This window comes from Enhydra lutris, unplaced genomic scaffold (genome assembly GCF_002288905.1).
Source record: "Enhydra lutris kenyoni isolate GAN:26980312 unplaced genomic scaffold, ASM228890v2 scaffoldscaffold10, whole genome shotgun sequence".
Classification (NCBI taxonomy): domain Eukaryota; kingdom Metazoa; phylum Chordata; class Mammalia; order Carnivora; family Mustelidae; genus Enhydra; species Enhydra lutris.
The window spans coordinates 7472422-7497860 of record NW_019154094.1 but is presented as its reverse complement, the minus strand read 5'-3'; the positions used below and the strand labels follow the sequence as shown (position 1 = coordinate 7497860).

Genomic DNA, 25439 nt, shown 5'->3' with positions numbered 1-25439 from the left:
AAGGACCCCACTGAACGCCCATTGACCCTGAGTAACTCCCCATGGGACCCCATGATATCCTCCAGTGATCCTCTGTCCTTGAGAAACCAGATATCCTGTAAAACTCGACAGAGGCCATCTAGTGCCTTTGAACCTGGTAGATCCTTTCCTGAGTGATCTAAAATTCTGAGTCTCCTCTAGTATCCCTGAGACCCTCAGGTTGACTACAAGAACCCCGGGGTAACTGGAGACCCCTACTCCAGATAACAGGAATAACCCTCAGAGACCCTTAAAGTCCAGTAGTCTGACTGCTGCCCTGCTCCAGAGACTTCTTGAGAAACCTGGTGATTCCCCAGAAGAACCCCCAGCTTTCTCCCCAGGTCCCGCAGCTCTGGCTACTCTCCACCTGGCCCCAGACAGAGTGGGCACAGCTGTGGGAGCTCAGATCCACTAGGCCCTAGCCCTACAGACCTGTGGAGTCAGTGGTCACCGCCTTTGGTCCCAGGGGCCAGGGTGGGGCACTAGCTTGCAGTTCGCATTCCAGGCCTGGGCTCTGGCCTCCTGGTAGTCCGGAAGATATGGAGTGGATACTTAGCCATAAGATCTGGATTCACTCACTGTTTGTCGTCGACGGCCCAGCACCCACCTTCACACTGGGAAACGGAGACAGCACTTCCTGTGCCTACTTGTTGTAGTGATTAAGGGAGATGGAGAGCCCAGGAGCCGTGACTTGGGCGGGGGATCGCCTTTCTCCATCTCAACTCCTACCCCCATCTTGTCCTGTTGCTGGGTCCAGGCCAACCTAAAATTTCCCACATCCCTAGAGGAGCTTGATGTCTCTGTGTGTGCCTTCTCACCTCCCTGCTTATGCTGGAGCTCCGGGACTGAGCAGCCTCATTGATGGTGACATCCATAGCTCCTACAATGCTAGGGACAAAAGCTGTGTTCCGTGGACCATTTGAAGTCTCAGATCAGTCTCCTTTCCTTTGCTCATGCCACACCCCCTCCTTGCTGTGCCCCCAAACTGTGGTCGCCTAAAGCCAACCTCCCTTTCCCTTGTTCTGCACAGGCCTGGACACGGGAGCGCAATAAAGATTTGCAGGGGAGCTTGCCTGTGTCTAGAATGAAGGTTGTTTCTGGAGAGGTGGGAGGGGAACAGCCACATGGTATTGCACTCCTGCCCAAGATCCACTCCATGCTTTCCTTCTTGCCGTGCTTCTCAACTTTGCTCAAAGTCGCAGGACTCAGCTAGTGGAGGGGCGGCCAGCCGGAGGATTGAGTGGGAAATCAGCGCGGAGTTCCGGGGGCAGGGTCTGCAGGGGACCCCAAGGGAGGGGGAAGGTGGGCACAGGCTCCCGACCTCTTATCACCCCTCATCTGGATTCCCCTCCTCTTCAGGATGGAGCGGGCCTCAGGGGACCGAGGGAGGGACCTGCGGGGACAGCCCGGGCCCTGGGCGCTTCGACTGGGCCTACTGCTGAGTGGTGAGAGGGCCTGTAAAGGCCTGGGGTTTGTGGGATGTGATGGTGGGCCCTGGGGGAGCCAGCCCTGGGGCTACTGGGTGGGAGCGCAGCAGAACTGGCTGACCCGCTGTTCCCAGTGCTGGCCACCGCCCTGGCCCAGGCCCTCGTCCCAGATGTGCCAGCCTGTTCGAGGGGAAGCTGCTACCCTGCCACAGGTGACCTGCTAGTGGGCCGTGCTGACAGACTGACTGCCTCCTCCACCTGTGGCTTGCATGGCCCCCAACCCTACTGCATTGTTAGTCACCTGCAGGTGAGGCTGGGTGGGATGAGGGTCTTGGGGGGGGTGCTGGCACTGCCTGAGACACTGACCCTGACCTTGACTCTGACCCAACCCAGGATGAGAAGAAGTGCTTCCTGTGTGACTCCCGGCGCCCCTTCTCTGCTAGAGACAACCCAAACAGCCATCGCATCCAGAATGTAGTTACCAGCTTTGCACCACAGCGCCGGACAGCCTGGTGGCAGTCAGAGAATGGTGAGGTCATGGGCGGGGCATGGGGTGAGCAGGGTTGCCCACCTGTAGTCTCAAGTCCCTGACCTCCAACTCCTGCCCCAGGTGTCCCCGTGGTCACCATCCAGCTGGACTTGGAGGCTGAGTTTCATTTCACGCACCTCATTATGACCTTCAAGGTGCCCGCATGTCTGGGAGCCTGCTTGAATCACCCTGCTTGGCTCCCCATTGCCCCTGAACAGAGTCCCAGCTCCTTAGCCCAGCCCCACTGAGCTCATATGCTGTGTTCTGGCTGCATGGGAAGTTCCTTCATCTCCCACACCTTCTGTTGCCTTCTGCCTCCAGGCCTTTCCCATGCTGCCCCAAACCTGAGGCTGGATTACGTGCTGCCTCCCTGGGCCCTATGACCCTGAGCCTTCCCCCAAGCAGTGGCTACCCTCCCTGATTATTGCTTGGCTTCCAGCGGTCACCCCCACCTGCCCGTGAGCTGCTTAGGGACAAGCCCCAGCTGGGAGCAGGGCTCTCTTGATGGGCCTGGGCTGGACTTGAGTCCTGATACTCACTGATCAGCCATGCACCCCACCCAGACATTTCGTCCTGCTGCCATGCTGGTGGAGCGCTCAGCTGACTTTGGACGCACCTGGCATGTCTACCGATATTTTTCCTATGACTGTGGGGCTGACTTTCCAGGAGTCCCACTGGCCCCCCCACGGCACTGGGATGACATAGTCTGTGAGTCCCGCTACTCAGAGATTGAGCCATCTACTGAAGGCGAGGTGAGAGCTGGGATATGACATGGGGCAGGAAGATGGGGGATGATGGGCCTGAAGCAGAGTCCAGTGTCTCTAATGGCTCCATGTCCCTCTAGGTCATCTATCGTGTGCTGGATCCTGCCATCCCTATCCCAGACCCGTATAGCCCACGGATCCAGAGTGAGTGTTCCTCTCTTTGAGCCTGGCACAGTCCCAGCGTCCAACTGCTATTTGGGACCTCAGTAGCTATTTTGGGTGCTTTTTAGGGCAGGTGCCAAGTCCAATTTAGCTCAGATAGCAGTAGACAGGAGGTCTCCCAAGGTGACCTGGCAGCTGCAACCCCTGAGTGGGCATGGGGCAACAAGAGTCTTCCTGGCCAACTGGTTCCCTATCCTTCCCCCCCCCACACTTAGACCTGCTGAAGATCACCAACCTACGGGTGAACCTGACACGGCTGCACACACTGGGAGACAACCTGCTCGACCCACGGCGGGAGATCCGTGAGAAATACTATTACGCCCTCTACGAGCTGGTTGTGCGTGGCAACTGCTTTTGTTATGGACATGCCTCGCAGTGTGCACCCGCCCCAGGAGCACCAGCCCATGCTGAGGGCATGGTGAGGGACTTCAGCTGGCTGGAATAGGGCTGGGGGCAACGACAGGCCTGGCTGGACAGTGCTGACCACTTGCCTGCCCGCCTCCTAGGTTCATGGGGCCTGCGTCTGCAAACACAACACTCGTGGCCTCAACTGTGAGCAGTGTCAGGATTTCTATCATGACTTTCCCTGGCGTCCAGCTGAGGATGGCCACAGTCATGCCTGCAGGAGTAAGTGAGATCCTGGCCCCTCTATCCCCAGAACGCTGTGGCCTGGCTGTGCCGTGGGTAGAACTTAGAGCTGGGTGGTCAAGCGTCTAACACCCAGGCTATATGTGAAGGGTATCCAGGCCTTGATGCTCCTAGGGACTCCCTTAACTCTCTTCCAGTCCACTCTGGGCAGGGGCTCAGTGTGATGCTGAAACCTTTAAGTACCTGAGCCCCCCACCCACAAATTGTGGCCTGTGGCAGGGACCTGCTGTGTCAGTGGGACCCCGAAACCCCTTATCCTCAGGACGTGGTCCCTCAACTGGCCTTTGTCCTGCCTTTCCCTTTCCCAAGAGTGTGAGTGCCATGGGCACGCCCACAGCTGCCACTTTGACATGGCCGTATACCTGGCGTCTGGCAACGTGAGTGGAGGCGTGTGTGATGGATGTCAGCACAATACAGCTGGGCGCCACTGTGAGCTCTGCCGACCCTTCTTCTACCGTGACCCAAGCAAGGACCTGCGGGACCCAGCTGTGTGCCGCTGTGAGGCTGGGGTTGGGCATGGGAGAGGGAAGGCTGAGTCTGGGGTAGGAACTAGGAAGCCAGACTGCTGTCCAGGTTGTAGGGGTTTGTAGTGGTGGTGGGGGGGTGGAGGGTGGAGCCAGGCTGGGAATCCAGTGTCAGGGAGGCTTGGGAGATGGGTGGTGCTGGGCTAGTTGGGATAAGGGTGATCCTTCATCTCTTTTTGCCCTCAGCCTGTGACTGTGACCCCATGGGTTCCCAAGACGGTGGTCGCTGTGATCCCCATGATGATCCTGCTATGGGGCTGGTTTCGGGCCAGTGTCGCTGCAAAGAACATGTGGTGGGCTCTCGCTGCCAGCAATGCCGTGACGGCTTCTTTGGGCTCAGTGCCAGCGACCCTGCAGGCTGCCGGAGTATGTGCTTCTTGCCCTAGCTCCTGTACTGACCTTATCCCTTGACTTCTTACTTTTGACCCAATTCAACAGCAGCACAGCCACAGCTCCCCAGAGTGTGATGGGTCTCCTTCCCTGCAGGGTGTCAGTGTGATGCACGGGGCACAGTGCCTGGGGTCACTTCCTGTGACCCCAACAGTGGAACCTGTTTCTGCAAGCGTCTAGTGACTGGACGTGGCTGTAACCGCTGCCTGGTATGATTGGAGGGGCTTGGGGTACTGGGGTCCTGCACTTATCCTCAGAGCACAGGGCGAGAGGGTGGTGTCTGTGTCCCACTGGGTGGGTGCTGAGACCTTAGGGTCCATTCCTGGCTGAGAGGCCTCAGGTCTGGGAGGTGAAGGGTGGGAGCCATGGTCTAGGGACTGTGTGTTCACCAAGGGTGGTAGAGACTGAGAGCTGTCATTGGATTCCCGGATGGGTGGCGAAGGGGTCTGTTTCTAGCCCCCAGCATCCTCCTCTCCCCTAGCCTGGTCACTGGGGCCTGAGCCATGATCTGCTTGGCTGCCGTCCGTGTGATTGCGACGTGGGTGGTGCCTTGGATCCCCAGTGAGTGCTGTATAAGGGGTCCCAGGAGGGGTGGGAAAAGATCCTGGGCAGGATAAAGGGCCCTTCTTGAGTAACTCTGGGCTTCCCAGGTGCAATGAGGCCACAGGTCAGTGCCGCTGTCGCCAGCACATGGTGGGGCGACGCTGTGAGCAGGTGCAGCCTGGCTACTTCCGGCCCTTCCTGGACCACCTAACTTGGGAGGCAGAGGACACCCAAGGGCAGGTTAGGAGGCCACGTTGGGGGGTAGGGCTTGGGTTGGAGAGGTGGCGTTATGGGTGGTACTTTGTCTGGGCAGAGTGTCCAGCCTTGGACAGGGCCTCAGTTGAAGAGCTGTGTGTGAGGACAGGCTGTGGCCGAAGAGGTGATTCTTACCTGAGCACCCACACTGAGCTGCGCCCCTCACAGATGGTCGACGTGGTGGAGCGCTTGGCGACCCCTAGTGGGACTCCATCCTGGACAGGCCGGGGATTTGTTAGGCTGCAGGAAGGTCAGATGCTGGAGTTCCTGGTCGCCTCTGTGCCGAGAGCCATGGACTACGACCTGCTGCTGCGCTTGGAGCCCCAGGTCAGACCCTCTGAAACCTGACCTTAGCCAAACCTCCGGGTCTGGTAGCATTTCCTTCATCATCCCCTCCCCCCAGGTCCCTGAGCAATGGGCAGAGATGGAAGTGACCGTGCAGCGCCCAGGGCCTGTGTCTGCCCACAGCCTGTGTGGGCATGTGCTGCCCAAGGATGACCACATCCCAGGGACTCTGCGACCAGAAACCCGGTGAGGGTACTAATGGTAGCATTTGTTACAGTGGAGGGTTGTGGGCCAGCCATAATTCCCTGAAGGGCACTTGGAAGACACTGCTGCTCATTCATCTGTCCCTTGCTTCAAGTGCTTTCTCCTGAGTGCTGTCTGCCAGGTGCTGTTAGGAATGGCACAGGTCAGAAGAAGGAGTAGAACAAGGCCTACTCTCTTAGGGGTCTAAGTTCCAGAGGCCTGTGGCTGGAATTAATGGGAAGCCATTCAGTGTCACTACAGGGAATACCCACAGGGGAAGGGAAGGCATCAGAGCCTTCTGAGCAGGGATGTGACTGGTCTGATGATTGTTTTCTTACATTTTGGGTTGTATTTGTTTCATGTACCTTTTTTATCACCTTTTTTCACATTTTATTATGTAAGTATTCAAACAATACACAGAAGTGGAGAGAACAGCATGTAATGGACCGTATCCATTATAGACATTTTTTCAATTGCGATTTAACAAAGATCCGTCTACTTGCTGAATGGAAAATAGACTTAAAGGTGGAGGTTGTTCAGTTAGCTGAGTGACAGTGGGTTGGCCAGAGGTTTAGTGGCAATTGTGGCAAGGTGAAGGTTCCAGAGGGTTCCAGCGGCAGAGCTGATGGCTTAGACATGTAGGCAAGGGAGAGAAAGTGGAAAGATGACTCTAGCATTTTGGTCTTGTTCATCTGGGTGAGGATTGGGCCCTTTACTGAATAGAGACATAGGGAGAAGCAGTTCCGAGGTACTTAGGGATGGAGGAAAAGTCCAGTGGGTGGTTGGATTTCTGTGTCTGGAATTACTGGGAGGCTCAAGTTGGAGATATAAATTTGGGACTTGTCACTAAAGGGATAGGTCTAAATGAAATGACCAGAGAGAGGAAGGAGGACCAGAACCAAGCTTTGGGGTGTTTGAGGCCAGTAGAGAAGGAGGAGCTGGGAGTGGGGGAAAATCAGGAGTGTGGACAGGATTCCAGAAGGGGAGAGAAGAGTATGTCAGGAAGAAGGATGCCCTGCTTTCACATGTCGCTAAATGCTGGAGGAGATGGGAACAGAGAAGAGGCTGCTGGGTTTGGCCTCACGGAGGTCAATGGTGAGCTTGGTACAGGCTGTCCCCCTGGCATGTTGGCATAGAAATTCCATTGGCATGGGAGGCTAGAGTGGAGGCAGTGACCACAGTCGAGTTTTAGGAATCTCTTGGGAAGGAAAGCAAAGACAAGGTAACAGCTAAGGGAGACTCAGGGATTGAGGGAAGATGTTTTCAAGGGGGATAAAAGAACCCTAGCATGGGTTTGCAGGAGGATGAGAATGACCTAGGAAAGGCAAGGCCAGGGGGCAGAGGGGGGATGATGTAGTGTTGATGAAGAGAAGCAGAGGTTGGAGGTCAAGGTTGGAGGAAGGATGAGGAGGCCATTAAATAAAAATTAGCAGGTATTTGTGCTGGGAAAATGCTGTGTGGGTTGCAGGGTTGTAGGGAGTGTTTTCAGAGATGGGTCTGCACAGGTGTAGGACTCTGGCGAGGCATGTTTGTGGGAATCTCCTGTATGGATTCTCTGTCAGTCTGTCCAGCTGTCTGTCTGTATGACCCAGCCCTACCTGATGTCTTTCTTGGCCAGTGAGTTGATTGCCGGTGTGCGGGTTGGGGAGGCCTAGGCTGATGGGAATAGGGACCCTGGGTGAACCCCATAACTGTCTTTTTCTCCCCCCAGGTATATGGTGTTTCCCAGACCTGTCTGCCTTGAGCCTGGTGTGTCTTACAAAGTACATCTGAAGCTGGTGCGAACAGGGGGAAGCACCCAGATGGATGCTCCCTACTCTGGACCCAGCCTGCTCATTGACTCGGTGAATAGCCCCTTTCCCCGCGCTGATCAAGAAGTCAGGGTCTGTGGGATGGGACCTGTAGCAGCGGCTGGACAGGAGGGGCCCATGATGGAAGAGGCAGGCCCAGGGGGGTGCTCATTGCTCTGGCAGTGCCAATAGGGTCCTGGGTCTGGGCCTCACTCTTCCTTGCTCATCGCTTCAGCTGGTGCTGCTGCCCCGTGTCCTGGTGCTAGAGATGTTTAGTGGGGGGGACGCCGAGGCTCTGGAGCGCCGTGCCACCTTTGAACGCTACCGCTGCCATGAGGAGGGGCTGGTGCCCAGTAAGACCCCTCCCTCTGAGGCCTGCGCCCCCCTCCTCATCAGCCTGTCCGCCGTCCTCTACAACGGTGCCTTGCGTGAGTGTCTGTGCTGTGGGCTGGTGGGGCAGAGGTGTGGGGCCCCAGCCTGACTTGGCCCTCTCCCCCTGCCCCACAGCCTGTCAGTGTGACCCTCAGGGCTCCCTAAGTTCTGAGTGTGATCCCCACGGCGGCCAGTGCCTGTGTAAGCCTGCGGTGGTGGGGCGCCGCTGTGATGTCTGTGCCCCTGGCTTCTACGGCTTTGGCCCCACAGGCTGTCAAGGTACCTGCCTGCCTTTCTTCCCTCTTATTCTCTCTCCTCGCCACAACTGGCTTCCTCCCTCCCTCCGACCGTGCTTCTTTCTTTCTCTGACTCTGCCTTAGGCCCCACACTCCCAGCACTGGGGCACTGGAAGTTCTCTTTGATTCCCCGACTTTCCTACCCTAACCCCACCTGGATTCCCTCAGACCCCTTCCCTGGCTCAGCCTCTGCCTTGCCCCCAGCCTGCCAGTGCAGTTCCGAGGGGGCACTCAGTGGCCTGTGTGAAGGGACCAGTGGGCAATGCCCCTGCCGAACTGGGGCCTTCGGGCTTCGCTGCGATCGCTGCCAGCGTGGCCAGTGGGGATTTCCTAGCTGCCAGCCATGTGTCTGCAACGGGCACGCAGACGAGTGTGACACCCGCACGGGCGCTTGCCTGGGCTGCCGTGATCACACCGGGGGTGAGCACTGTGAAAGGTGAGCCCGGAGAAACTAGGAGTGGGTGGGTGGGTGGGAAGGCAGCTCCGGGATCACATCTCTCTTCCTGTCGCTCCCTGAAGGTGCATTGCTGGCTTCCACGGGGACCCACGGCTCCCATATGGGGGCCAGTGCCGGCCCTGTCCCTGCCCTGAAGGCCCAGGGAGCCGGCGGCACTTTGCTACTTCCTGCCATCGGGATGGGTACTCCCAGCAGATCGTGTGCCACTGTAGGGCGGGCTACACAGGTGAGTAGATAAGGTGCAGGTCTGGGGTCAGGGTGGGGCAGCCGAACTGAACACTCATGCCTTCCCCAACTGTGGGCAGGGTCGCGGTGTGATGCTTGTGCCCCTGGGTACTTTGGGGACCCGTCAAGGCCGGGTGGCCAGTGCCAACCGTGTGAGTGCAGTGGGAACATTGACCCCACGGACCCTGATGCCTGTGACCCCCGCACGGGACAATGCCTGCGCTGCTTACACCACACGGAGGGGCCCCACTGTGCCCACTGCAAGCCTGGCTTCCATGGGCAGGCTGCCCGACAGAACTGTCACCGTGAGTGTGGGATTGGGAAGGGATTGGGGTGGGAGGGTCAGGGTCTGCTGTGCAGGCTCCCCTTGATTAATGTGCTTGACCGGCACAGGCTGCGTCTGCAACTTGCTGGGTACCGATCCCCAGCATTGCCCGTCCACTGACCGCTGCAACTGTGACCCAAGCAGTGGGCAGTGCCCATGCCTCCCCAATGTCCAGGGCCCTAGCTGTGACCGCTGTGCCCCCAACTTCTGGAACCTTACCAGCGGCTATGGCTGCCAGCCCTGTGCCTGCCACCCAAGCCGAGCCAGAGGCCCCACCTGCAATGAGGTATAGGACCCTGCTGTGGATCCCTGGGTGGGTGGGGCTAGCTGTCTGTCTCCAGTTTCAAGAGCTTAGCCTCTGATGGAGGCGCTGACCTCTGCCCTGTTCCCACTCTAGTTCACAGGGCAGTGCCACTGCCGTGCTGGCTTTGGTGGGCGAACTTGTTCTGAGTGCCAAGAGCTCCATTGGGGAGACCCTGGGTTGCAGTGCCGTGGTAAGCCAACAGGGCCAGGGTGGCTAGGGGGCTTCCCGGGATGCTCTACTGGCACCCTAACTCTGTGATCTGCCCTTTCCTGCAGTCTGTGACTGTGACCCTCGTGGAATAGACACACCTCAGTGTCACCGCTCCACAGGGCACTGCAGCTGCCGCCCAGGCGTGTCAGGCGTGCGCTGTGACCAGTGTGCCCGAGGCTTCTCAGGAGTCTTTCCTGCTTGCCACCCATGCCACGCATGCTTCGGGGATTGGGACCGAGTGGTCCAGGACTTGGCTGCCCGTACACGGCGCCTGGAACAGCGGGCACAGGAGCTGCAGCAGACGGGTGTGCTGGGTGCCTTTGAGAGCAGTTTCTGGCACATACAGGAGAAGCTGGGGACTGTGCAGGGGATTGTGGGTGCCCGCAACGCCTCAGCTGCCTCCACTGCACAGCTCATGGAGTCCACAGAGGAGCTGCGGTGCGGATGGGCCTGAGGATATGTGGAGGGATGGGGTAGAGACCCAATGGACCAGGGCCTAAGCTTCTCTAAACACCACCTCCACTGGCACAGGCGTGAAATTGGAGAGGCCACTGAGCACCTGACCCGGCTGGAGGCAGAACTGACAGATGTGCAGGATGAGAACTTCAATGCCAACCATGCACTGAGCAGTCTGGAGCGAGATGGGCTTGCACTTAATCTCACACTGCGGCAGCTGGATCAGCATCTAGACCTGCTCAAGCATTCAAACTTCCTGGGTGAGCTGTCGGCCAGCTTGGCAGGTGGACCAGGGTTGAGCGATCTTTTTTTTTTTTTTTGAGAGAGGGGAGGGGAGAGGGAGGAGGAGAGAGAGAGAAATCTTAAGCAGTTTCCACGTCCAGCACAGAGCCCAACGTGGGGCTTGATCTCACGACCCTGAAATCATGACCTGAGCCAAAATCAAGAGTTGGATGCTTAACCCAGGCACCCCGGGTTAGGTGATCTTTAGCTGATTGCCAGCCTCTGCCCACTATAGGTGCCTATGACAGCATCCGCCACGCCCACAGTCTGTCTGCGGAGGCAGAACATCGTGCCAACACATCGGCCTTGACAGTGCCCAGCCCCGTGAGCAACTCAGCAGATACCCGGCACCGGACAGAGGAGCTAATGGCTGCCCAGAGGGAGGACTTCAACCGCAAACACATGGCCAACCAGAGGGCACTAGGCGAGCTCTCTGCCCATACCCATTCCCTGAGCTTGACAGCCATAAATGAACTGGTAAGGCACAGTGTGGGGTGGGACTTGTGGCTGTGGCTGTTCCTTCTGCAGGGCCCTGACTTTTCTGTGCCTGGCAGGTATGTGGACCCCCAGGGGATGCACCCTGTGCTACAAGCCCTTGTGGGGGTGCCGGCTGTCTGGACGAGGACGGGCAGCCCCGCTGTGGGGGCCTCGGCTGCAGTGGGGCAGTAGCCATGGCGGACCTGGCACTGGGCCGGGCCAGGCACACACAGGCAGAGTTGCAGCGGGCACTGGCAGAAGGTGGTGGCATCCTCAGCCAAGTGGCTGAGACGCGTCGGCAGGCAGGCGAGGCACAGCAGCGGGCCCAGGCAGCCCTGGACAAGGCTAATGCTTCCAGGGGACAGGTGGAGAAGGCCAACCAAGAACTTCGGGAACTTATCCAGAATGTGAAGGACTTCCTCAGCCGTGAGCCTCCCGTGTAGCCCAGGCCATGTGGTTGTTTTCCCTGTGTCTGTGTTCATACTTGTGTCTGTGGGTTCATACTTGGGTCAGGGCCTGCACTGGACCTGTGTTTATCACCCCATGTCTAGTCCCTCAACCTTTGCCTATGTGGTCCCAAAATCCATGACCCCAAGCCTGTGCCCACTTATAGTTCCATCACTGTGCCTATTAACAAACCCACATTCCATGTGTGGTCCCACGCCCCAAGATTGTATCCGATGCCTGTGTTGGAGAATCTGTGTGCCTAAGGCCTTGCCTGTGTCCCCATAGAGGAGGGGGCTGATCCCGATAGCATTGAGATGGTGGCAACACGAGTGCTAGAGCTCTCCATCCCAGCATCACCTGAGCAGATTCAGCACCTGGCAGGCGCGATTGCAGAGAGAGTCCGGAGCCTGGCAGATGTGGACACAATCCTGGCCCGTACTGTGGGAGATGTGCGTCGGGCAGAGCAGCTACTACAAGATGCACGGCGGGCAAGGTCTGATCATGACCCTGGCCCCTATCCTTGACACCTGGTCCTGATACTTACAGGCCCTAATTCCCTCTCTTCCTCAGGAGCCGGGCTGAGGGTGAGAAACAGAAGGCAGAAACTGTACAGGCAGCACTGGAGGAAGCCCAGAGGGCACAGGGTGCTGCTCAGGGTGCCATTCAGGGGGCAGTAGTTGACACACAGGACACTGAGCGAACCCTGCACCAGGTGTGGTCTCCCTGGGACATCATGGGAAAAGATTATGGGCACGCACCCATAGACCTGTTTAACCCTGTGTCCACCTGTGACAGGTGCAGGAGAAGGTGGCAGGTGCGGAGCAGGCACTGAGCTCTGCAGGCGAGCGGGCTCAGCAGTTGGATGGTCTCCTGGAGGCTCTGAAATTGAAACGAGCAGGGAATAGCCTGGCAGCCTCTAGCGCTGAAGAAACAGCAGGCAATGCCCAGGGTCGTGCCCGGGAAGCTGAGCAGGTGGGTTGAGGCAGAGCCAGCTGGTGGGGGTTGGGCTAGAGGCTGGGCCTTCACTGTGCCACCACGCTGACTTTGCCGTCTCTATCTGCAGCTGCTGCAGGGCCCAGTAGGCGACCAGTACCAGACGGTGAAGGCCTTGGCTGAGCGCAAGGCCCAGGGTGTGCTGGCTGCGCAGGAGCGGGCAGAGCAGCTTCGGGATGAGGCTCGAGGCTTGTTGCAGGCTGCTCAGGACAAGCTGCAACGGTTGCAAGGTGAGGACTCGGGTGGGTGGAACGCCACAGGTGTGGGTCTGTGGGAGAAGGACCCTTCAGCTGAGACCTGACCCTTCTAGAGCTGGAGGGCACCTATGAGGAGAACGAGCGGGCCCTGGAAGGCAAAGCCGCCCAGCTGGATGGGCTGGAGGCCAGGATGCGTAGTGTGCTTCAAGCTATCAACCTGCAGGTCCAGATCTACAACACTTGCCAGTGACCCCTGCAGGATTCCTACCCCAGCTCCCAGCCCCGCCCCCGTTCCTGTCTTTGCATGGCGAAGTTCCCAGTCTGACCAGGCCCCCAATAAACCGCTGTGAATCCCCACTGTGTCGTCTGGACTCTGATTTGGGAAGGGGCGGGGTCTCTGGGCGGAACCTCAGGACGCCACCAGATGGGCCAGGGCGAAGCCAAGGCACCGGAGCCCCGCCTCCTCCGTCCGGGTCCGCCCCGGAGCTACCCGCCGCCGCGTGCCCGCTCCCACCGGAAGTGCGTCACCAGCTAGGCGCTTAGCCACCCGCGGCCGTAACTAGAAGTCGAAACAAAACAAGCGGCTGAGGCGGCGGCGGCGGCGGCGACGGGACGGGGGAGGGGCGCGCCGGAACCGGAACCGACCAGACGCCGGAACCGGAACCGAGAGCGGGTTGCCAGGGCCCTAAGAGGGCTGGCGGCGGCGGCCTCGCTCGGTGAGTGGGACGGGCCGCAACTGGCCTGTCTGGCTGGAGCCGGGGAGGCCGCGACGCGGGCCCCGGGCTGCCTGTTCAAGGTCACGGGCCGTGCCAGCCTCGAACCCTCGAGCCCCGCGGCGGGCCGGGCCCACTGATGCAGGCGGGGCCGTTACTCTACGCCTGGGGTCGGCCTCCTGCCTCCGAGAGGGCTGGCGACGAGCGAGGGCGGCTTCCCGGAGGAGGTGGTGGCGGGCCCAGGGTTCGGAGGCTGGAGCTGAGTAGCAGCCCGGCCGGGGCGCTGGTCTGTAGTTAGTAACCCCCGCAGCAGTATAGGCCAGCATGGTCTCTAGAGAGGCCCTTTCTTGTCTCGGTGATCCCGGGAGAATGGGGAGGGACGCTACTTTAAGCTGAGGCCTGGTGCAAGGAAGTGGAGGATGTCCACCCCTCTGCTCTGGATCTGTCGTCATTAAAGATCCAGCCCACTAGTACCCCACAGAAGAATGTCCATCTCTGTCCCCGCCACACGTACACCTTGGGGAACACAAAGTAGTCACTTAATTGCTTTGCTGCCATCTCAGGGCAGGCTTAAGGCTGCCATGGGTCCTAGATTCATGGTTCATTCCCACCATTATCTCAATTTTGAGAACTTTATTTTGAATGGAAAAACAGTCCAGAATCTACTGGTGGGTCTGAGGGAAACTGGGTAGAAGGTCTCTAGCCTAGTGCTGATGAGTGAGTGGACCTGGGAAAGAAGGGGATGATGTCTGTTTCATTCTCAAACTGGTTGCCCCTCCTGGTTTGGCTCTGGGGCAGAGTTGCTGCTGAAAGGGTAGTGTGACAGCTAGATACCCTTTTCACCCCAGCTTTTGCAGGCCCCTCTCCGCTTGGGACAGCAGTGGGAGAGAAAAATCCCTCTTGGGATGTAGGAAGAAAAACCAAGCAGTGCATAGGAACAGGTTCAGGGGAGGGTGGGAGCCAGCAGGTGGCAGGTGGGACACCTTAACCCCAGGACCTTGCCTGGGCAGTGGTAGCACCTGGGCTGAGCCTGACTTCAGCCACAGAGCTTGCTCCCCTTGCTGCTCGCTTGTCTTCTTTCTGCCTTCCTCCTCCACCTCCTACTTCTCGGGTGGTGACTAAGCAGCCAGTGAGAGTGAGGAAAAGTGAGCACCCTGCTCAGAGTGCCAGCCCTGTGGGCTGGAGCCATGGCTCCTCTCCAGATTGGTTGAGGAGCCTGGTTCCAGGCCATGGCTGCCTTGACCTGGTGCCTCCTCAGTGAGGCTCCCATCTTTGTGAGCCTGTATGGTAGGCTTCTAGGAGTCTCTGCCAGAAGTTGTTGTTGCTACTTATATTGTTTATTCCTCCTTCAGAACAGTCTGAGAGCGTCCAGGGCTGCAATAGGTGGTGGAGAGATACTGCTCTGTAGCATCTTGGTTGTATTCTGGGTTGCTGAGTCCTGGGCTGTAACCAAGGTGCAAATTGTTGGGCCTTGATGGTGATCAGTGGTCCCTTCTCATTAGGCTGTCGGTTCCTTGTTGGAGAATTTGGCCACAAAGAGCTGCCAAGATAGCCGGGCCAGGAAGAAAGCGCCGTAGCCCTGACCCAGACGCCGTTGCCGACCCCGGGGCACTCTGGCTGTCGACCAAGCGGCTCAAGATGTCTGGCGGGGCCAGTGCCACGGGCCCAAGGAGAGGTCCCCCAGGATTGGAGGAGGCTACCAGTAAGAAGAAGCAGAAGGATCGAGCAAACCAGGAGAGCAAGGATGGAGATCCTAGGAGAGGTGATTGTGGCATTCCCAGAGTGCTTATGGTCTCCTTCTCCACCCTGTTGAGCATACCGATTAGGGGTTGAGAGGTGACATTTTTGCTCTTCCTCCTGTTTTGGTCTGATACTAAGAGAAGGACTCACAGCAGTCTGGGTAGAGCCTCAGCTTTAAGGTCTACATACCTGGGTGAGATCCTGAAGATGGTGTTCGGTGGGGTCGCTGGGGTCTTGGAGGCTGCCTCCCCATCATCATTTCCTGGTTCTTTTCTTTGTTGTCAGGGTCAGCGTGCTCTCGGGAGGAGCAGGCCAAAGAGGGTGAGTAATGAGTAGGCCTTTTGGGTGCAGGTGGTACAGTGCTAGGGATGAGGAGGGAGCACTGGGGCTATAGCCTTCATCTGGAGCAGCTCTGTTAGGGGTAGGTCTCTTGCAGCTCTTCACCCCCACAGGAGTTCATGGAGACCCTCATACTTTCACTGGCACACCCCCTACAGAGTTGTTGCTTGACTGGAGGCAGAGTGCCGATGAGGTAATTGTCAAGCTGCGTGTGGGAGCGGGTCCCCTGCGGCTGGAGGAAGTGGATGCTGCTTTCACAGACACAGACGGCGTGGTGCGGCTTCCAGGTGTGTCCCATCTGCCCTGAGCCCAGCGATATATTTGAAGCCTCTGATCTCCCCCACCCCAGCTCACTGCCCTTACTCTGTCTCCAGATGGTCGGCAGTGGGGTGGTGTCTTCTATGCTGAGATAGAAAGTTCTTGCACCAAAGTACAAGCCCGTAAAGGTGGCCTCCTGCAGCTGGCACTGCCCAAGAAGGTGCCTCTGCTCACATGGCCCTCTCTTCTGGTAAGTTCCACAGCAGAGTAGGGTAGGGATGCCCAGCATGGTTGACAGGGCCTGACTGCTGTATCTTTGGTAGAAGAAACCTCTAGGGACCCAGGAGGCAGTACCAGGGCTGCGGTGCCAGGAGAATGGGCAGGAGCCATCTCCCATTGCCCTGGAGCCAGGTCCTGAGCCCCGTCGGGCTAAACAGGAAGCCCGGAACCAGAAGCGGGCCCAGGGCCGTGGTGAGGTAGGCGCAGGGGCTGGCCCCGGGGCCCAGGCAGGGCCCAGCGCCAAGAGGGCTGTGCATCTCCGAAGAGGGCCAGAGGGGGAAGGGTCCAGAGATGGGCCTGGACCCCGGGGTGATGCCCCCCCCTTCTTGGCTGAGACAGCCACCCAGGTGAGAGGGGGGTACCTATGGGAGCTGGGAGATGGGAGGGTTGATAGACTGCAGTGGGGGGCCACCTACCAGACCTATAGCTGATCCTGCCCACAATCTTGCCACAAATAGGCTGAAGCTGAGGAACAGCTCCGGGTACCACCACTGAACCCCCAGACCTGCCTCTTGGGCTCAGAGGAGAATCTAGCGCTCTTGGCAGGAGAGAAGACTGTGTCCCCCAGGAATGATCCAGTCTCCCCAGCCATGACCCGGAGCAGAGACCCTGAGAAAGGTGACCGTTCCAAAGAGGAGATGGCAGTGGCAGCAGATGCTATAACCTTGGTGGATGGTAAAGGTGGGGCTGGGGGTGGGCAGGCAGAGCCCTGGTTGGGTTGCAAGGTTGGCGGGTGGATTGGGGATAGAACAGCAGTGGGCCAGAACCTGTCCTGGGTGGTGCTGAGCTGTGGTCTCAATGTAGAGCCGGAGTCCATGGTGAACCTGGCATTCGTCAAGAATGACTCCTATGAGAAGGGGCCAGATTCAGTGGTGGTGCACGTGTATGTGAAAGAAATCCGCAGGGACACCTCTCGAGTACTCTTCCGCGAGCAGGACTTCACACTTATCTTCCAGACCAGGTGGGTGGGAGGGCAGGACATGAGGCACAGGGCACACTTCAGGCAGGACAGCGTGTCTCATGGTCTTCTTCCCACCCTTCCTCCTGCCCTGTCCCTGTTCTGCTTCGGCAGGGATGGAAACTTCCTGAGACTGCACCTGGGCTGTGGGGCCCATACCATCTTCCGTTGGCAGGTGAAGCTCAGGTGGGTGGTTCTTGGCCCCAGTACTATGCCTGTCCCACCCTGGGCTCCATCTCCCTGGCCCATCTAGCCCGACACCTACTCCACCTAAGTCCCTGAGTTCAGCCTTTCCCCACAGGAACCTGATTGAGCCAGAGCAGTGCACCTTCTGCTTCACGGCCTCTCGCATTGACATCTGTCTCCGTAAGCGGCAAAGTCAGCGCTGGGGGGGCCTGGAGGCCCCAGCTGCACGAGGTCTGCACACGAGCTCCCTTCATTGTCCAGCCCGCACAACCCAGACCCCCACCCCCTTCCACGTGCTGCTAACCACCAGCCCCCTCATTCCCCCTTTTTAAGGTGCAGTGGGTGGTGCAAAGGTTGCCGTGCCGACAGGTCCAACCCCTCTGGATTCAACCCCACCAGGAGGTGCCCCCCATCCCCTCACAGGCCAGGAGGAAGCTCGGGCTGTGGAGAAGGAAAAACCCAAGGCTCGATCTGAGGACACGGGGCTGGATGGTGTAGCGGCCCGCACCCCCATGGAGCATGTAGCCCCCAAGCCAGAGCCACACCTGGCCTCCGTGAGAATCCTGGGGTGGGGAGGGGACAGCCAAGGTTAGAGGCTGGAGAGCCTCAGGGCTATTCTCTCATCCCCCTCCTTACTCCCACAGCCCAAGCCCACATGTATGGTTCCTCCAATGCCCCATAGCCCCGTGAGCGGAGATAGTGTGGAAGAAGAAGAGGAGGAAGAGAAGAAGGTGTGTCTGCCAGGCTTCACTGGCCTTGTCAATCTAGGCAACACCTGCTTCATGAACAGTGTCATTCAGTCTCTGTCTAACACTCGGGAGCTCCGGGACTTCTTCCATGGTGAGAGCAGGGCCAGGAGCCCCGGGCCGTGGGCAGAGGGGATACCTTTCCCTGCTTACACTTCTACTTGGCCGTTGTCCCTAGACCGCTCCTTTGAGGCCGAGATCAACTACAACAACCCACTGGGGACCGGTGGGCGTCTGGCGATTGGCTTTGCTGTGCTGCTCCGGGCGCTGTGGAAGGGCACCCACCATGCCTTCCAGCCTTCCAAGTTGAAGGTGATCTGTGGCCACTCCCACCCTGGCTAGAGAGGGTGGGGAGGGCTGGCCAGCTGGGTACATGGTGGGTGTTGGGGCTCCATGCTCACACTCGGCCCCTGCATCCAGGCCATTGTGGCGAGCAAGGCCAGCCAGTTCACAGGCTATGCGCAGCATGACGCCCAGGAGTTCATGGCCTTCTTGCTGGACGGGCTGCACGAAGACCTGAATCGCATTCAGAACAAGCCCTACACAGAGACCGTGGACTCGGATGGGCGGCCCGATGAGGTCAGGGTTGGGGGCAGAGGTGGGCATATCTCATGCATATGCCAGGCCCCAGGTCTCCTTGATCTTCACCACTCTGCTCCTCAGGTGGTAGCTGAAGAAGCATGGCAGCGGCATAAGATGAGGAATGACTCTTTCATCGTAGACCTATTTCAGGGCCAGTATAAGTCGAAGCTGGTGTGCCCTGTGTGTGCCAAGGTACGACGGGCTCCCCTGGAAAGCAGTCCCTAGCTTGCTCTAGCTAGCCTGGTCAAATTGGGGTTGGGGGTGTGTGCATCTTTAGATGTTGTTTGGGTAAAGGGGCTGACAGGCCTTCAGCTTCTGCATGGGCTGCAGAGGTGAGGCTGGGTAGCTTTCCAACTGACACAAAAGGGGTGTTTGGGCTCAAAGACCAGCTATAAGGGCGGGCAGGGGTGGGGGTAAGTTTGGAAAGACGTGGGGTACGAGTGAGGGTCAGATTGATACGTGGCAAGGCTGAGTGAGGCCTCAGTTGCTGGAAAGAGGGAGTATTCTCTCCTGGTGGCCCTCCTGGTCTGTCTGGTATTCTCGAGCCTGAGCATTTCCTGGTTGTCCCTGGGGCCCTGAGGACCATCTGAGTGCCTGGATTGGGCTCCCCAGACATAAGCATCCTGTGCCCCACTCCGGTGCAGCCACCTAGTGCCACTTGTGCATCTGCAGGTCTCCATCACTTTTGACCCATTCCTCTACCTGCCGGTGCCCTTGCCACAGAAGCAGAAGGTTCTCCCTGTCTTCTATTTTGCCCGGGAGCCCCACAGCAAGCCCATCAAGGTGAGAAGTAAGCTCCTATTTCTGGGCGATCTCAAAGACCCTGGCCCACCTCCCCCATGGATTCTCTTCTTGTTACCAGTTTCTGGTGAGCATCAGCAAGGAGAATTCCAGCGCAAGTGAAGTGTTGGACTCGCTCTCTCAGAGTGTGTACGTGAAGCCGGAGAACCTGCGTCTGGCTGAGGTACGTCTGTCCTTCCCCAGGCCCTTAGGCATGTGGATATGTGTGTGTATCTAGGGTACACAGACACACGTGATGGTTGTTGGCATCTGTATGTGTACCCACAAACATGCGTGTGACTGCATGAAACCCACGGGTGTGCTAGGGCTTGAGGCATGATGCCAGGCATTTGGGCTGTGCAACACAAGTGCCCTCAGGTCCCCAGGTTGCTATCGTCGGGGTTTACTCCCCGCTTTTGTTGGGACCCTCAAGTGCTTTTCCGTCGTCATACAAAGAGCTGGAGCTGCGGGACTATCTTACCAGCAGCTGTGGTTCTCCCTCTATCCCTCACATTACCCTGGATCTATCTGTATGCTAGTCTTTCCCAAAGGTTCGTAGCTTCCAGCCTGGAGGTACTCTTTTCTTTGGGGATAAAAGTGGGAAGGGGGGGGCGCCTGGGTGGCTCAGTCATTAAGTGTCTGCCTTTGGCTCAGGTCACGATCCCAGGGTGCTGGGATCAAGCCCCACATCGGGCTCCCTGCTCAGCAGAAAGCCTGCTTCTCCTTCCACTCTCCTCTCTCACTGTGTCTCTCTGTGTCAAATAAATAAATAAAATCTTAAAAAAAAAAAAAAAAAAGGGACGCCTGGGTGGCTCAGTTGGTTGGACGACTGCCTTCGGCTCAGGTCATGATCCCGGAGTCCTGGGATCGAGTCCCGCATCCGGCTCCCAGCTCCATGGGGAGTCTGCTTCTCCTTCTGACCTTCTCCTTGCTCATGCTCTCTCTCACTGTCTCTCTCTCAAATAAATAAAATCTTAAAAAAAAAAAAAAAAAAAAAAAGGGGTGGGAAGGAGCCTCCTCTGATGCAGCCCCTCCACATCAGCCATGGGGCGGTCTCAGCAGGGCCCCACTAACTGACAGAGTGGAGGCCCTCAGTGTGCAGTGCTGTGTTGGTTGCTGTCTATCCCAGTCCCGGCTTTCAGGCCCTCTGATGCACCGGGCTGCTTATTCTGTTGGGCACTGAAGCTGGTGCCAGCAGAGGCATATGCTGCTTTGGGGCCACAGTCCCCACTCTGCTGTTCAGGCCCAAGTTCAGGGCCAAGTCTCCTTGTGCGCTGAGGCAGGGCTAGAGAAAGGGACTCGTCCTCACATAGGATCTGTGTGTTCTCTGTCCCCAGGTGATCAAGAATCGTTTCCACCGTGTGTTCCTGCCCTCCCACTCATTGGACACTGTGTCCCCATCCGACATGCTCCTCTGCTTCGAGCTGCTATCCCCAGAGTTGGCTAAGGAGCGAGTGGTGGTGCTAGAGGTGCAGCAGGTAAGTGAGGACCAACCTGATGGCATGAGGGCCTGTGGGAGGGGGACATTCTCACCCGAGCTGGCCTTGCTGAGCCAAACAACCCACCCTAGCGCCCCCAGGTGCCCAGCGTCCCCATCTCCAAGTGTGCAGCCTGCCAGCGGAAGCAGCAGTCAGAGGATGAGAAGCTGAAGCGCTGTACCCGGTGCTATCGCGTCGGCTACTGCAACCAGTGAGGACCCCCCTCGCCTCTCCCTCCCTGGCCCTCCTCTCCATGTTTCACTTGCCACCCTGCCTCCTCTCCCCATAAAGGCACATGCTTTAAGCCTTCCACTTATCATTCTACCCTGCTGGGCTCTGGCGGGGGGGTCGGGGCAGGGTTGGCAAACGCAGTTCCTAAGGCCAGAGGCTAACCACCAGCGGTGAGTCCTAGAAGATGGGGCTGAGGCCCTGTTCTTAGTTTCCCCTTCCCTTCAGGCTCTGCCAGAAAACCCACTGGCCTGACCACAAGGGTCTCTGCCGCCCTGAGAACATTGGCTACCCATTTCTGGTCAGTGTACCTGCCTCACGTCTCACTTACGCTCGTCTTGCTCAGCTGCTAGAGGGGTACGCCCGGTAAGTGCCCAGGGATGGGATTAGGGTTGGGTGGTTGGAGGGTAGGCTTGTCAGGATTCTTACTCGCCTTGCTGCCTGTTGCCAGGTACTCTGTGAGTGTATTCCAGCCACCCTTCCAGCCTGGCCGCATGGCCTTGGAGTCCCAGGGCCCCGGCTGCACTACGTTGCTCTCCACTAGCTCCCTGGAGGCTGGGGACAGTGAGAGGGACCCGATTCAGCCGCCTGAGCTCCAGTTGGTGACCCCCGTGGCCGAGGGAGACACAGGGGTCCCACGGGCATGGGCAGCCCCTGACCGGGGCCCTGTGCCCAGCACCAGTGGAGTTTCTTCTGAGGTGCTGGCCAGTGGGCCAGTTGAAGTTGGCTCCTTGCCTGCTGGTGAGAGGGTGTCTCGGCCCGAAGGTAAGAGTCTGCTAGAAGGCTCTGCACCCGGGGTGGGGGAGGTTGGGGGGAAGCTTATTTAGGTCCTGGTAGGTAGAGGAGCTGTGATTGTTGTTGGTTTTTTTTTTTTTCCCATAGCTGCTGTGCCCGGATATCAACACCCAAGTGAAGCCACAAATGCCCACACACCCCAGTTCTTCATCTATAAAATTGACGCATCTAACAGAGAGCAGCGGTTGGAGGACAAAGGTGTCTGAGGCTGTGGGTAGGAGCCATGGGATGGGTTGGGTTGGCCGCTCTCCATAGTTACGTGACCCCTCTCCCCGCCCATCTCTAGGAGACACCCCCCTGGAGCTGGGTGAGGACTGCAGCCTGGCTCTCGTCTGGCGCAACAATGAGCGCCTGCAGGAGTTTGTGTTGGTAGCCTCCAAGGAGCTGGAGTGTGCGGAGGACCCAGGCTCTGCCGGGGAGGCTGCCCGTGCTGGCCACTTCACTCTGGACCAGTGCCTGAACCTCTTCACCCGGCCTGAGGTGCTGGCACCCGAGGAGGCTTGGTGAGGACGGGGCGGCAGGCGAGTAGTGGGGCAGGGTGGAGTGGAGCTCTGCTGGTCCTAACCCTTGCTCTGTCCTCCATCAGGTACTGCCCGCAGTGTAAACAACACCGAGAGGCCTCCAAGCAGCTGCTGCTGTGGCGCCTTCCTAATGTACTCATTGTGCAGCTCAAGCGCTTTTCCTTCCGGAGTTTCATCTGGCGTGACAAGATCAATGACTTGGTGGAGTTCCCTGTTAGGTGAGCGATGAGCCCTGGTGACCGTAGTCAGGTCATGGGGCGGGCAGCATCCTGGGTACCTGTTGACTGTCACCTTTCTCTGGCTGGGATCACAGGAACTTGGACCTGAGCAAGTTCTGCATCGGTCAGAAAGAGGAACAGCTGCCTAGCTACGACCTGTACGCCGTCATCAACCACTACGGAGGCATGATCGGCGGCCACTACACCGCCTGTGCACGCCTGCCCAATGACCGCAGCAGCCAGCGCAGCGACGTGGGTGAGGGCATACGCAGTCAGCAGGATAGGTGGTAGTGGTACTGGTTCAGGTTATGTTCACACTCTTCCCACCTCGCTGTAGGCTGGCGCTTGTTTGACGACAGCACGGTGACAACAGTAGACGAGAGCCAGGTCGTGACGCGTTATGCCTATGTACTCTTCTACCGCCGGCGGAACTCTCCTGTGGAGAGGCCCCCCAGGGCAGGTCACTCTGAGCACCACCCAGACCTGAGCCCTGCAGCTGAGGCTGCTGCCAGCCAGGTGAGGCATGGGAGAGTGAGGCTTCGCAGGCTAGGGAGTTCAGTTCACAGATGGGAGGGGGTGGGGCACAGCCTCCTCTCCTCTGGCCATTGGTCCCTGGAGTCTTGGAACCATGATCCTCTTACTTCAGAGTCTGGAGGAATCCCCATGCTGAGTGACACAAGGGTGCATGCACACCAGCGCGTTGCTGTTGGCGTGCATGTAGGCACCCTCTTGGCACAGGCTGAGGAGCTGCTCTGAACCTCACTGGGTGAAGAGATGCTACAGCCCAACTGTACCCTACACTCTCCCAGCTTCCCTCTGCACCTTCCTTACATGCCAGCCAGCCCACAGACCCTCACTTGTCATAACTCCTTTGTTCTGATGTACACTCAGGACAGGCCTTATCCAGGCTGGCCATGGGCTAGGGTGGCCGCCACCCTCTCTGAGGTGAGCGTCTGTCCCTGCTGAGCCCTTGGGGTCTTCTACCCCTTACTGACATGGGGTGCCATAGGTCTGGTGGGTGGGTACAGCTGCATCTCTTTTCTGGACTGGTTTCTTCTTACTCTTCTCTCCGCTGAGCCCTCTCTGCTCAGATGCAGAGGAATCCTGATAGAAGACCGTGGTCACAGTCTATCTGGACATGGGTGGGAGGGACCCAGATTACTTGGGTTGGCAGCTCTAACCTCCACGAGCTCCTCTGTGGGAGTCCCGTGCTAAAGAACTGAGCAGCTAGCCATCTCCCCCACTCCCCTGGCCAACCCAAATGGGAAGCTGCATGTCAATTGGGAAGCTTCTTGGGGAGCCCAAATGCTGTCAAGATTCGCCTGCCTCAGTGCTCTGTCTAGACAACCCTGCAAATGGCCCACTTGGCTCCCGCTTGCCCACCTCCCTGCAGCTTGACTTGGGTTGTGTAAGGGGTTAGTGCCAGTCACTTTGGGCGGGAATTCCGTGGCCAGGGTCTTGGGGACACCGGGTCCCTCCCCACCCCTGCCCCAGTGCTGATGGCCGTTTCCGCACACTGTAGGCTTCCCGGATTTGGCAGGAGCTGGAGGCCGAGGAGGAACCGGTACCCGAGGGGCCTGTGCCTCTGGGTCCCTGGGGGCCCCAAGACTGGGTGGGTCCCCCACCACGTGGCCCTACCACACCAGATCAGGGCTGCCTCCAGTACTTTGTTCTGGGCACCGTGGCAGCTTTGGTGGCCCTCGTGTTCAACGTGTTCTATCCTCTGGTATCCCAGAGTCACTGAAGATGAGCTTGCCTGCAGGCAGCTGCTGTGAGCTGGCCCACCTGCCTGCCCACCAGGCAATGCCTGCCTCTGTGGTGGGGACCACCTCTGGGCTTGGGCCTCAGTGTGTGCATCTGGTGGGAGAGGGTGGGGAATTTGGCTCCTGCAGGGGCAGAGCATCCTAGGGTGGGTATCCGTTCAGCTGTCTGTCCGTGCGTCCTGCTGCTCTGACCCTTGGCCTGGGGCTTAGCCCTGCCCAAGCAACTTCCTGTATTTAAAGTGTTAATAAAGTGAGACTGTTCAGGCCCGATCTTGTCTCTCTGTCTCAACGCCGCTGCTGTCTGCGCCTGCCTTGGGACCCTCCCTTGGGTGCCCGGACTCTGAGCCAGCACCCCCGGGATGCCAGGCAGCATACCGGGCAGCCCCCAACCCCTGTCCTCATATTCTGTTGCAGGGACTAGGCCCTGGCCAGGCCCCCGAGGTGGCCCCCACGCGGACAGCCCCTGAACGCTTCGCCCCCTCTGTGGACCGCCCAGCCCCCACCTACAGCAACATGGAGGAGGTCGATTAGCAGGTCCCTGGCTGGTGGGGTGGGATTGGGACTGGGTTTGGGGAATCCCCAACAGAGGGCCAGCTCTTTGCCGCTTCTCCTTCTCTAACCCAGAGGACACTGGCTTCATCAGTGGGGGTTGGGGGTATGATTGAGGTGGGGACCTCACAGGTTGGGCCCTCTTGTCAGCTTGATCCCCGCCCCCCAACCCGTGGGCCTTGGCTTCTCCAGCCACCCCCAGTGTTGCGTGATTTGATTCTCAGTTGTACCTTCAGTTCTTTCTGACTCGCATCATAAACGTTATAATTTTATTCTAAAAATTGTAATTTTTTTTTTTTTTTGCATTTTGGAAGTGATTGCTGCTGTTTAAATATATTTTAAAAATAAATGATAAATAAGCAGACTTAGTGACTGTGATGCACCAGGTGCTGTGGCCACCTCTCCCTATCCTCTAGAGGGGTGTGTGCGTGTGTGCGTGTATGTGTGTGTGCATGCGCCCACGTAGGTGTGTTAAAGACCCTGAGAGCAGGGCTCCTGGGTGGCTCAGTTGGTTAAGCAGCTGCCTTTGGCTCAGGTCATGATTCCAGGGTCCTGGGATCAACCCCCACATTGGGCTCCCTGCTCAGCAGAGAGCCTGCTTCTCTCTCCCATCTGCCTGCCGCTCTGCCTACGTGTGATCTCTGTCTCTCTGTCAAATAAATAAATAAAATCTTAAAAAAAAAAAAC

General features: G+C 58.3%; 2 protein-coding genes across 15 annotated transcripts; both read left to right on the top strand.

The window, feature by feature from the left end:
* Window positions 1–1210: 1210 nt before the first annotated feature.
* On the top strand, window positions 1211–12976 carry LOC111144053 (laminin subunit beta 2). 4 transcript variants are annotated; one of them, XR_002640360.1, is made up of 34 exons: window positions 1249–1290; window positions 1378–1463; window positions 1580–1752; window positions 1839–1974; window positions 2056–2129; window positions 2538–2726; window positions 2819–2882; window positions 3116–3318; window positions 3407–3527; window positions 3858–4046; window positions 4259–4438; window positions 4559–4671; window positions 4944–5023; window positions 5113–5245; window positions 5429–5587; window positions 5664–5791; window positions 7500–7632; window positions 7814–8006; window positions 8086–8229; window positions 8451–8682; window positions 8766–8929; window positions 9009–9233; window positions 9322–9539; window positions 9651–9747; window positions 9833–10205; window positions 10299–10483; window positions 10741–10982; window positions 11060–11108; window positions 11341–11408; window positions 11715–11922; window positions 12000–12141; window positions 12225–12401; window positions 12493–12652; window positions 12733–12836. XR_002640360.1 is itself a non-coding variant. In XM_022498135.1 (32 exons), the coding sequence occupies exons 4-32, from the start codon at window positions 2118–2120 to the stop codon at window positions 12867–12869; spliced, it is 4950 nt and encodes a 1649-aa protein (XP_022353843.1). In that variant the 5' UTR covers window positions 1211–1290; window positions 1378–1463; window positions 1580–1752; window positions 1839–2117; the 3' UTR covers window positions 12870–12976. The 4 variants fall into 4 exon arrangements, 2 of the variants coding, with proteins under 2 accessions (XP_022353843.1, XP_022353841.1); XR_002640359.1 differs by having other exon boundaries at window positions 11060–11408; window positions 12000–12143; window positions 12733–12882; XM_022498135.1 differs by having other exon boundaries at window positions 1211–1290; window positions 1839–2129; window positions 11060–11408; window positions 12733–12976.
* Window positions 12977–13193: 217 nt separating this feature from the next.
* Window positions 13194–25064, top strand: LOC111143882 (ubiquitin specific peptidase 19). Of its 11 annotated transcripts, none has more exons than XM_022497907.1 (27): window positions 13194–13335; window positions 14835–15094; window positions 15358–15393; window positions 15570–15698; window positions 15786–15919; window positions 15996–16295; window positions 16407–16623; window positions 16753–16909; window positions 17021–17092; window positions 17208–17323; window positions 17426–17646; window positions 17737–17932; window positions 18017–18150; window positions 18259–18417; window positions 18502–18612; window positions 19093–19203; window positions 19283–19384; window positions 20538–20678; window positions 20771–20889; window positions 21135–21272; window positions 21358–21671; window positions 21789–21899; window positions 21988–22204; window positions 22288–22440; window positions 22536–22696; window positions 22778–22956; window positions 24618–25064. In XM_022497907.1, the coding sequence occupies exons 2-27, from the start codon at window positions 14971–14973 to the stop codon at window positions 24732–24734; spliced, it is 3969 nt and encodes a 1322-aa protein (XP_022353615.1). In that variant the 5' UTR covers window positions 13194–13335; window positions 14835–14970; the 3' UTR covers window positions 24735–25064. The 11 variants fall into 11 exon arrangements, with proteins under 11 accessions (XP_022353615.1, XP_022353613.1, XP_022353617.1 ...); XM_022497905.1 differs by having other exon boundaries at window positions 15993–16295; window positions 16407–16629; XM_022497909.1 differs by having other exon boundaries at window positions 17432–17646; window positions 24618–25049.
* The last annotated feature ends 375 nt before the right edge of the window (window positions 25065–25439 follow it).

Coding starts and splice junctions, on each gene's coding strand:
- LOC111144053 (XM_022498133.1), top strand. CDS start 1,379: ATGGAGCGGGCCTCAGGGGACCGAGGGAGGGACCTGCGGGGACAGCCC. Junction 1,464..1,579: donor ACTGGGCCTACTGCTGAGTG/GTGAGAGGGCCT, acceptor CGCTGTTCCCAG/TGCTGGCCACCGCCCTGGCC. Junction 3,528..3,857: donor CCACAGTCATGCCTGCAGGA/GTAAGTGAGATC, acceptor CCCTTTCCCAAG/AGTGTGAGTGCCATGGGCAC.
- LOC111143882 (XM_022497898.1), top strand. CDS start 14,971: ATGTCTGGCGGGGCCAGTGCCACGGGCCCAAGGAGAGGTCCCCCAGGA. Junction 18,418..18,501: donor CGGATGGGCGGCCCGATGAG/GTCAGGGTTGGG, acceptor TCTGCTCCTCAG/GTGGTAGCTGAAGAAGCATG. Junction 18,613..19,092: donor TGTGCCCTGTGTGTGCCAAG/GTACGACGGGCT, acceptor GTGCATCTGCAG/GTCTCCATCACTTTTGACCC.